The 11,263-nt window shown below is 36.1% G+C and overlaps 1 protein-coding gene across 2 annotated transcripts in view; it reads right to left on the reverse strand.

Annotated features, from left to right (window-relative positions):
* Positions 1 to 719: 719 nt before the first annotated feature.
* Positions 720 to 11,263, reverse strand: part of LOC107590246 (phospholipase D1-like) — a 24,657-nt gene continuing 14,113 nt past the window's right edge. For both annotated transcript variants that reach the window (XM_016278927.1, XM_016278928.1), the window contains exons 3-22: positions 10,896 to 11,062; positions 10,384 to 10,526; positions 9,479 to 9,590; positions 9,338 to 9,403; positions 9,186 to 9,244; positions 8,991 to 9,083; positions 8,753 to 8,905; positions 8,511 to 8,660; positions 7,499 to 7,582; positions 6,790 to 6,871; positions 6,483 to 6,593; positions 5,628 to 5,816; positions 5,006 to 5,222; positions 3,525 to 3,653; positions 3,052 to 3,170; positions 2,587 to 2,700; positions 2,382 to 2,492; positions 2,113 to 2,201; positions 1,704 to 1,817; positions 720 to 926 (exon numbers count right to left, since the gene is read on the reverse strand). In XM_016278927.1, coding sequence (XP_016134413.1) covers positions 857 to 926; positions 1,704 to 1,817; positions 2,113 to 2,201; positions 2,382 to 2,492; positions 2,587 to 2,700; positions 3,052 to 3,170; positions 3,525 to 3,653; positions 5,006 to 5,222; positions 5,628 to 5,816; positions 6,483 to 6,593; positions 6,790 to 6,871; positions 7,499 to 7,582; positions 8,511 to 8,660; positions 8,753 to 8,905; positions 8,991 to 9,083; positions 9,186 to 9,244; positions 9,338 to 9,403; positions 9,479 to 9,590; positions 10,384 to 10,526; positions 10,896 to 11,062 — 2,372 coding nt within the window. In that variant the 3' untranslated portion in view covers positions 720 to 856. The remainder of the gene's footprint in view (positions 927 to 1,703; positions 1,818 to 2,112; positions 2,202 to 2,381; positions 2,493 to 2,586; positions 2,701 to 3,051; positions 3,171 to 3,524; positions 3,654 to 5,005; positions 5,223 to 5,627; positions 5,817 to 6,482; positions 6,594 to 6,789; positions 6,872 to 7,498; positions 7,583 to 8,510; positions 8,661 to 8,752; positions 8,906 to 8,990; positions 9,084 to 9,185; positions 9,245 to 9,337; positions 9,404 to 9,478; positions 9,591 to 10,383; positions 10,527 to 10,895; positions 11,063 to 11,263) is intronic.

The raw sequence follows: 11,263 nt of genomic DNA on the forward strand, positions 1-11,263 counted from the left end.
TAGCATCCTATGACCCCTTTAAGGCATCTTTAAGATCTAGTATTATCAAAGCTGCGTTAAGACATGTGAGATCAGAGTAAGTCACTTCATGGGTTATTACAGTTGTAGCTTATATAAGCGAACTTGTTTGAGAATATATGACAATGATCTATTATTGTCCATTACAATGTAGTTTTTGGGATGGGACGCCTAAACGCTTTAAAGGTAGATGGTTAGCACTTCAAGAAATACTTGTTTTCTTGCTCTTGTCTGTTTGAGCCTCTCCTTTGACACTGAAACCCAACAAATAAAATCAACCAAGTCATTAATTTTTCAAAACGTGGATACAGAAACCACATAGGTCTCGGAGTGCCTGAACTGCATGGGTCAACCACAGAATCTTCACAGAAATCCCATGAAGAACATCTGGTTAGTGTACAAGCCAGATCCTCTGAAGAATGACACATATAGCCTTCACAGATTAAACATTTATGGGTATTTATATATCTCTGTACTCACCTTCTTTCTTCAGCTGAGAGATAATGGAGCAGTCTCCCCTAATCATGGTCCTGCACAAACATGAAAATATAAAAAAAAAATGGCACAATAATTAAAAAATTTGTAAATAAATTCATGCAATGAAACACTCCCTGTTTATGTGATAAATGATAACTATTTACTCAAATAAAATCAACCAAGTCATTAATTTTTCAAAACGTGGATACAGAAAACCACATAGGTCTCGGAGTGCCTGAACTGCATGGGTCAACCACAGAATCTTCACAGAAATCCCATGAAGAACATCTGGTTAGTGTACAAGCCAGATCCTCTGAAGAATGACACATATAGCCTTCACAGATTAAACATTTATGGGTATTTATATATCTCTGTACTCACCTTCTTTCTTCAGCTGAGAGATAATGGAGCAGTCTCCCCTAATCATGGTCCTGCACAAACATGAAAATATAAAAAAAAAATGGCACAATAATTAAAAAATTTGTAAATAAATTCATGCAATGAAACACTCCCTGTTTATGTGATAAATGATAACTATTTACTGCCAGCAAGAATAATATTTTAAATTTTATAGATAAACGTAAGGAATGTGCTGTCTTCAACACAAGCAAAGCTCTTACCACAAATAAAAAATAACTGCTTCAGTAAAGCACTTACAGTACAATGGAAATCAAACACACTTTTTAAACAATTGAAGTTTAAAACACTATTTATAGTCACAAGTACAGTACAGTATATAAACAGTATTAGACATGTTATTAGACAAAGTGTTATACAGTACACTTACTAATCTTGTCTGTACATTATATTCAGTATTTCACTTTTACTAGCATTGACAATGTATTTTCTGTGATAATCGGCTTTATGCCAAAAAGATGGACTACTGAAGATGGATAACATCTATATATAATATTAAACCAAGCTTAATTTTCAGCATAATTACTCCAGTCTTCAGTGTCTTATATGCTGATTTGGTACTTAAAATACATTTTTCTTTTTCTTTTTTTGGAAACCATGATAATTTTTTTTCATGATTCTTTGATGAATAAAAAGTTCAACATTTTTTCTAATTTCTTTATTGTCACTTTAGATCAATTTATGCATCCTATACAGAATGAAATATTGTATTTATTTCTTTAAACAGTAGTATATATATACTAAGGAAATTTCTTTCTACACAATACTCAGATCTTAATATTTAGTGTTACCTGTAATTGAAGTGCATGACTGCCTGTATGGCACTGCCTCCTCCAGTGTTGATGTTCCCCTCAAACCCAGGAAGCAGTGGTGTCACCACATACACGCGGTACTTTTTACCATCCCTGTGAACCAGAAAGAAAGAACATGAGATCACTTGTTATCTTTAGAGTAAGAGATATTAATATGAAAGACAGTTTAAGAATGGCCCTACACAGTCTATCTATTCATGGTCAGCTATTGATTTACCAATAAAGAATACCTTTTTGTCTTTAGACAAACAATTTTCTGTATGTCTTATTAATTTACAAGTGTTTCATTAAAGAAGTTATGTGCCTTTGTGTGTCAGAGGTTTGTGGACATACAAAACAAATAGGTTGAAGACTGGACAAAAGATGCTAATTATTGAACGCAGCTCACCGATATGCTTTTATGATCCTCTTGGCAATGGCATCTCCGATTTTATTGTGAACGACTTTGTTGTCCGCGCAGCTTATGAAAAACTGGTTCTGAAAGAGGAAACACACATTTGCCCACTGAAAGGCTAATATAGGACATCAAGTATATTCTATAGATATAAAAGCCACAGTCTCTGTGGTTAGCAACCAATACATCAACAGTGAGGCTATTAGATGGGGACCATGTGAACACATTTAGAGAACTGAGTATATGTTCTTTGTGCCACACACCTCTATGTAAATATAGTGTTTGCTGTTTTCAATTGCATTGACGTAAGCCGTATGAATCGACTCCTCATGGTATTTTATTCCCGCTGACCAGTCCGAGGCAGATCGCAACAGCTAATTAAAGAGAGAGTTCATATTATGAATGCGGTATGTGGTATTTGTCTGTAGAAGATCTGATGGGAATATTGATGTTTACATAAAATTGTACCTGGACATTAGTCTGGGTGCAGCCAGGGACCTGATACTTGATCTCATTTGCAGTAGTGTGAGATTTAGGAAGGAGGTATGGGTACGACAAGGACCTGTATTTGGGCTTCATGATCTGAAACAAGATGGCAATCCAAATACAAACATATATTCAAAGCCATGGTTATGATATTAGTCAACAGCACAGAGGCTTTTCCAATTCCATTTTAATTATGCATGCAACTTTTACCCAAAAAACATATTTGTACTTTTAAAATTAATTTCTCTGCAGGACCATTGGAAATGACATGACAAAAATGCAGATCAGTTAAAAATATATATACTTTTCTTTGACATTCATATGCATTTTAACATAAAAAATCAGCGATATTATGTGTCAACTATCCCCAAAAAAACCCCCCTGAAAATATTGAGAGACCGTATGAAGATATATTGCGCTAAATGATGCCAATGTTGTCTTTCTCACCTTTGTGAAATTCCAGCGCTGAATAAAGTGCCGTGCAACATCTCTGGCAGCTTTCCCATGAACCACCGAGGCGATGTCATGCCAAGGCATTCTGGGAGTTATGTGCCTGTCGATGAAATCTGCAAAAAAAAAAATTTTATTTAAATTTAATTTAATTCAAATTATTTACATTTAAATTAAATTAAAATTTAATTTAATTTAAATTAAAATGTAAATAATTTTAATCTAAAAAAACATTCAACGCAACTTTAAATTTCTAATTTAATTTAAAAGCATGCTAAAATGCTAAAATTGTACAATTTGAATATTGTAATATTTTTGCAAACATACATATGAATATTGTATGGATGATAACACTTTTATATTTATTCATTTTTATGTATTGTATTGTATTTATATAAACAAAAATAATTTTAAAACCATTAAACACGGTCATTTAAAAAAAATAGCAAACTTTAAATACAACAATTCACCATCAAAAGGTTTATCCAACTGGACCCAGTCCTTATGAACAAAGTTGCAATAATCTTTGCCATGCCAGAACCGCGTGTTCCCCATCAGACCAATCACGTCTGCTTGCAGCTCCTGTGCCGCTTCAGTATCTAATAAGAGTGACACAGAAAAACAAAGAAATTCAGCAACAGTAAAACACAAAAATCAAAGAAAAATGCAACCAAGAGTAGAACAATAAATATATATATATGTGTGTGTGTGTGTGTGTGTGTGTGCGCGTGCATGTGTACGCGTTTTTGTGACAAATGAGGACATCAATTTGTATAATGACAAAGGTATGACATAGGTATTACAAGGAGAAGGTGACTTTTCAGGACATTACCCCATGTCCCCACTTTTCAAAACGCTTAGAAATCACACAGAATGGAGTGTATTGAAAATCTGAAATAGCACAAAGTTTCCTGTAAGGGGTAGGTTTAGGGGTAGGATTGGTGTAGGGCAATAGAATATACGGTCTGTACAGTATAAAAACCATTACACCTATGGGATGTCCCCACTTTTCACAAATGTAAACCTGTGTGTGTATATGTATGTATGTGTGTGTGTATGTATATTTATTTATATGCATGTATGCATGTATGTATTTATATATACTTATATTAATTTATTTTTCAAAAACATGCATCAACCCAAACTCAACCCAGATTTTTTTCCAACTTCCATCTTCTTCTGGAAACAATCCATGCTTTCACACTGTTGAGCTACTGCTGCATCAGTCCAAACTAACATGTTTGGAATGTGCAAGCTTTGGATATTCAGCCTCTTAGACAGATCGTATTTTTGCAGACTCCTCCAGATGAGTGTTGAAACACAGCAAACCACACAGTGCTTGGACTCTGAGCACTTCAAAAGGTTGCACCTTCGACTCAATAAAACCATTCAGGATCAAAATTAGGGGCAACCTCTGACAGAGTCCACACCTGAAACATCTCACCCAAGCCTGATTCTTACTCACCACTTGGGCACAAGCAGGAGGGCATGGACACCCTCAGCTCAATCCATTTAAGAGGGATCAAATTTTGGTGGCTGCAAATACTGTTAGAATAACCTAAAGAAAAGGGGCATCTTTATAACCTAGACAACCCTCTTAAAAAGCGTTATAGAAAACGTGAGTGAAAATTTGAACATGAATATAGATTCTAGACTAAAATATTCATGAGTATATTTTATAACAACACATTTTAATATCACATCCAATCCTCATCTTACAGTCAGAACTGTTTTCACAAGCCTCAACTAAAATGTTAATGATTCATGTTTTTCTGCACTTATGGTAAACACTGTAAATCATTGCATAAGTTGGTCACTCATATGAAAGCGCTGCCAGTGATCATTAGAAAATCAGCCGTGCTGTGTGATAACAGCTGAATGTGGGAGTTTAGGTCAGTAACATTTCACTAGTCTGCATTCGCCAGCGCTCCAGAGACGGAGGCGTACTCACTTTCTTCAGAGCTCTCGACGCTGCTCACGCTGTCTGCAGGCGCCAGCCCGTGTTTCTGCAGGTGCCTGCGGATGCTGAATCGGGCCTTCTTGGTCTTCCCCTGTCCTTTTAGTTTCGGCTGGTCCGCTGTGTCAACAGGCAAACTTTTGCCATTAGTGTGCACCATGCTGGGTCCATTTGATTGAGAGGCCATAGCAGGAGAGCCTTCAGAAGCTTTCTGAGACACATAGTAGGACAACAAGTAAGTACTTCCTATAATCGATTGTGAATTCATAAAAGATTTAATGTCTAAAACGAACAGGACATTCAGAATGGAATGGTGTCATTGTAAATTAAAACTAATAAAAAAACTATTAAAATGAAAATATTAAAATATAATATTAAATGAAAAATGTAAACTAAAAAAAAAACATTATATATATATAAAAAATTTTTTTTAGAAAGGTTGCTTTGGCAAATAACTGAAATGAGTTTAAGAACTAAAATTACTAAAACCAAAACTGAATGAAAATTAAATGAAAACATAAAAATTAAAGCTAATTTAAAATATTAATAGAGAGATAATAGTTTATAAATAACACTGCCAGCATGTCATAAAACCAAAATATGAGATGTCCCAAACCTCTGCAGACACAGGAAGAGTCCTGGTAACACTTCCTATGTCGGTCAGCCGATGCTCCAGATCATCCCAGCGCCCGTATGCCAGATCAATGCCTCCCACGAAAGCCACCGATTGGTCAATGACTACAATCTTCTCATGATGCGCCCACAGGTACACGGAAGAGGAGACGTGATCAGGATGCCTCATCACCTGAGAAAAGAAGTTTGTTAGAAAAAGTATTTCCTTCTCTTTGTTTCATTGGTGTGGCGTAGTGGTTAAAGATTGTGAGGATCCCCAAATCCAGGTGTGAAAAACTTGTTGCATCTTTCCCAAAAAGACTCATGGCTGTATTAGATCAAAAGGGTGCTTCTACTAAATACTGAGCAAAGGGTCTGAATACTGAATAAACTTACTCGTTTTTAATAAATCTGCAAAAATGTCAACAATTCTGTGTTTTTCTGTCAATATGGGGTGCTGTGTGTACATTGAGGAAAAAAAATTTAACTTAAATGATTTTAGCAAATGGCTGCAATATAACAGAGTGAAAAATTTAAGGGGGTCTGAATACTTTCCGTACCCACTGTATGTACACAATAAGTGCACTGTATTGAATGATTAATTCAAATGCAAGTACACAGTAGTTAAGGATGAAGTGGGTCCATTAATGGTTTTCTAAAAAAATATCTAAATATTTTACAAATATATTATTGGCATATGAGGTCCAATTTGACTTTTTTCACACAAGAAATTCTCTAATTTGTCAACTAAAGTCTCCTATAGGATTCATTTTAATAGTCAATGACCTGTCGGTAATCAAACCGCTGTAGGTCTGAGCTTCATGAGGGCTGATTCATGAACTCACTACTTTCATCTCACCTTGATATTTGGGTGAAGTTGGTGTAGTGTCCGTTTGCTGTATTCGCTGTTTATGCCGAGAGCCAATTCCACCTCCTTGTACAACATCACAAAGATCCGCACACCTTTTTGCTGCAAGAACAAACAGTTCTTGATAATCAGTACAGCAAATCCGCCAGCCAATATTAATATATTACTAAGAAAAGAGAAAACACCCTGAAGTGTAAATTATTACATGAGAACAGTGAATGAGAAGGTTTTATTGCTGGTGCAGTAAAGCCACAGATGGATAGCAGTTTCATCACAGCTATTGGTTGGATTAACTCACCGCTTTCCGTTTCAAAATGGAATCGAGTCTCCAGCGGTTGCCCTCGACGACAGGCCTCTTGAGGAAGATCTCAGGGCTCAGCCTGCCGTGACACACAGAGACCTCATCAGTAGGGGAAGCATTTGTAACATCAAATATGCATCAACGTCTAGTCTCACATCTCACTATCCCCTACATAAATTCAAACTTATTAAGCTAGGGGAAAAAAGCACACATACACACACACTCAAATCTCACACTTGCAGGATGTCTGCTGCGATGACTGTGTGATGCTGTAACACAGCACCAGGCATCTGTCTGATAAAGGTAACGGATCCGTTTGGCTCCCAGCTGGAGGTGCCCTCTGAGAGGGTGCGTACAAAGTACAACTATCTTTCTTTGCTTCTCTTTTTTCTACTACATTTCTTTGGGCTTTTCTCTCAGTTCATGACCTAACTGTTATGACGGGACAAAGCAATAAGCAAACCATCTCTTCCATCCTAGTTCTCACACTTTCCATTCAGTTGTTCAGTCATATATGGTTACTGGATAAGGATATTTTTTTAATTAAATTAAATTAAATTAAATTAATAAAGGATAAAAAAAAAAATGCAAACACATTGGATATATTAACCGATGCAGTTCATCTGATCTATGCATTACTTCTAAAATAAATCAATGGTACCCAGAGGAAAGCTGAATGGATGGTAGTGGTTTTATCTCAACATACCACCAGTCGGTGATAAAGATCTCCTCCTCCGCCTCCTCCAGTGCATTCGCCACGTCCTCCATGTACTGCTTCCCATTCACATACCTGAAATACACACCCAGTCAGTCAAATCAATGGGTAAGGCTGATAGTCTCAAGCTCACACTCTCACTGTTTCTCAAACTTAATTACATAATTTTCATTATTCAGAGAACAAGCATGCTAATAGGGCTTAATGCTGCAACAATGAACAACAAATCATCTGCCCAGATCAGAAGTGAAGCTGCAGCCCTAGATACTATCGCACTCCTCCACGGGGTCAAAAGAGGATGGAGTCTATGGTTACACTTTCCCTCTCATTCTCTCGAGTTACTCCTGTGAAACAGGCCTCACCCGAAGACACAGCGGCAGACGGCTGAAGCTTTCACATGTTTATCTGTTCTGGGAAACCTTTGAGACCTGCTTCTGCTAGCTGCATTATTGATTTTTCGGAATGGTTTTGAAATATATTAGCTGAAAACAAATAATAAATTAACATAATACACAAAACAATATAATAGCTAACATAATTTAATATAAAACTAAAGCTAAAAGTTATACTTTTCCCCCCCAAGAAATAATTTAATCAGTAATATAATATAATATAATATAAGATAAGATTGAATAGATACATATATAGCTAATATATTATAATTTGATAAAAAACCTAAGCTGAAAGTTAGCTAAAATGAAGTTTAATAACGAAGTTTTAATAATTGAAGTTTTCATAAACTAAAAGTTTTAAGCTAAACGTTAGCTTTAGTGTGCTTCATAAAACCCAAATTATAAAGAAACAAATAATAATACTAAGGCTAAAATTTTGCTAGGACTTTAAATTTTCTGAAGAAAATGTGAGTGGTTCCTGTCTGTAAAAGGTTGCCAGGGTATTGCTAGGTGGTAGCTTATTGGCAAAAGTCAAAAGTACCCACCTCAAAGCAGCTATGATATGAAATCATCTTTTTAGTCATCGGATGCATGTAAAAAGCAATATTTACCATTTAGATGGGATGTTCTTCTGTTCATTGGCAAAGGAACCAAAGCGGTGACCCTTAAGGAAATTGCTGCCGTATTTGCGCACAAAATCATCGATGGCCTGCCCCCACCAGCGGGCGTGACGGTAACTTGTGAACTTCAGCACCAGAGTCCTTCAAAAAGCAAAAAGCTCTTTCACTTTATCAAAAAAATGATGGTGCATGTCAACTGCATATTGCCTTAATGACCATGTGAGTGCACACACCTGGACAGACTGTCTATGCGGACACCATGCTTCGTTTCAGTGTCTTTAGTGTCCATTTTGATGCCGAAAGCCTTATCCACTAGCAGGACGAATGAGATGGCACCTGAGTCTGGCTTCATGAGGACAAGGAAAGAGTCCTTCACCACCATCCACCTGTAAAGACCAACAGTAAGGTTAAGTCACATGGTGATTGTTTTGTGATCCTGTATAATTTGAAAATGAATGACACCAAACTGACCGTTTGGACCAGCGGTAGCACATTTTGCTGTGGCCACAGCAGTTCAGTCCAGGAATACGGTGACCCCCTGACCTTTTGAGAACAATGCCCTCCCTGGGAAGGAAACAGTGCAAAATGTCACAAAATGCAATAATATATCTATAAATAATTATTAAAACTTCATTGGCTTCATAGCTAACAAACAAAGACTCTTACAAGCCTTTTGGTCCCAAATCATGAATGAAGGACAGCTGACTCACATCAATGAATTCCATCTATGGCACAAAACAGGACAGGTTGTAAATGCATGTAATTCAAGAAACAACATACGGACTGATATACTGTACAAAATCCAAATATACACATACTGTTGCATGGTAGTTTCTATACAATGGCATTTTAAGCAGCTTATTCAAGTAGTCTTCAAGTTGTCTCTGTAAAGGAAATCACACTAGTCAGACACCAATCATATGAAGTTGTCAGGTGCATCAGTGAAACAGGAAACTGACTTTTCGACTGGAGACTTGCTCTTCCCTGGCCAGTTCTTCGCCTCCTCCCCGGGGTAGACTTGGCATGTTCCGTTCAAGGTTCCTGTTAATAGTGTGCCTCCGCTCTGCATGACTGTTGACCGAAAGAAAAAAAAATGGCAAAGACAGAGGAAGAGATCTTAAGATTGCCACAAGACAGCAAGGATGCATTAAATTGATAAAAAATTACAGTAAAGACACTTATAAAGTTACAAAATACTTCTACATCAAATAAATGATGTTCCTTTGAACATTGATAAGAAGAAATGTTTCTTGAGCACCAGCATATTAGAATGATTTCTGAAGGATCATGTGACACTGAAGACTGGAGTAATGATGCAGAAAATTCAGCTTTGCCTTCACAGGTATAAATTACAGTTTAAAATATAAAACATTTATTTTAAATTGCAATAATATTTCACAATATCAATGTTTTTATTACTGTATTTTTATCAAATAAATACAGCCTTGGTGAGCATAAGAGACATCTGTAAAAAAAAAAAAAAAAAAAAAAATCTTAGACTCCAAACTTTTGAAAGGTAGTTCACGTTTTTTTTATATAAAAAAACTAAAAAATTAAAAAATTCCTAATACAGTGGGGAAAATATTTATTTGATCCTCTGGTGACTACAAAAAACAACTACAAAAAAACGTCTTACCTCTGTGCTTGCCAACAAGGGTTTCTGCGCCAATTACTAAGTCATGCTTTGCTTGGGGATGAAATACAGGTGCATCTCAATAAATTAGAATGTCGTGGAAAAGTTATAATATAATATATACAAACATATGTATATATATGCCTAATCTCTACATACATTACTAATATAAATATACAATTTACATATATTAATTTACATAATTTAAATTAGTATTTTAGATCGGGTCACCTGCGGGACGGCAGTGGAATTCTCAGGAAGGTCTTGTAGGTGCGTAGTTCCCTGTGAAGCTCCATAAAATGTTTCTCCTTCCTCTTTATCAACCAGGTGAAGTTTCCATGTCTCATTTCTATCTTAAACACTGCAGGAAGTGACTGGATACATGAACAGCCATTAGAAAAAAAGGATAAAGAAAATAAATTCTGCTATGATTTACTCACCCTCATGTTTTTTCAACCTGTATGCTGCAAATAATTAATTATTCCTTTAAGATTTCAGCTATTTAAACCTTTAACAAACTATTTCCAAAAATGAGGGATGGGTCTTCATTAGATTCATTATTTTGTCATTATTCTTCTTAAAAACTATTTTGCATGTGCTAAGTATTTTTGTATATGGTGTCCAAATCTCCAGGGCAACACGTAAATTGCCTTGGAAACCTCTAATTCTCCCGAGCAACAAATATACCTCCTCAGCCCACATACTAACACTTCATGAAAGGGAACGGGAGTGGGAGATCTCACCTTAGAGACGCTTCTCTGGGAGGTGATGTTGAAGCGATCCTGGGCAGAAGTGAAGCGTTCCACCTCCAGGATTTTGGCGGTGATGGGAAGCGCAGTAAGAAACACATGTGCCCCGGGCTCTTTAAAGCCTATTGTTTTATACACGGCTGAGAAGGGGATGCGGTTTTCTGTGGACAAAAATACTTCAAATTAATTTCTGACAGTTACATACACTACTGTTTAAAAGATTGGGACTGGTAAGATTGTCATGTTTTTAAAAGCAGTCTCTTATGCTGATAAGGGCTGTGTTTATTTAATCAAAACTACAGTAAAACAGTAATACTGTGAAATATTATTGCAATTTTAAAAAAAAGTTTTTAATTATATAT

The sequence above is a fragment of the Sinocyclocheilus grahami genome, unplaced genomic scaffold, assembly GCF_001515645.1.
Source record: "Sinocyclocheilus grahami isolate Dianchi unplaced genomic scaffold, SAMN03320097.WGS_v1.1 scaffold126.1, whole genome shotgun sequence".
Taxonomy (NCBI): domain Eukaryota; kingdom Metazoa; phylum Chordata; class Actinopteri; order Cypriniformes; family Cyprinidae; genus Sinocyclocheilus; species Sinocyclocheilus grahami.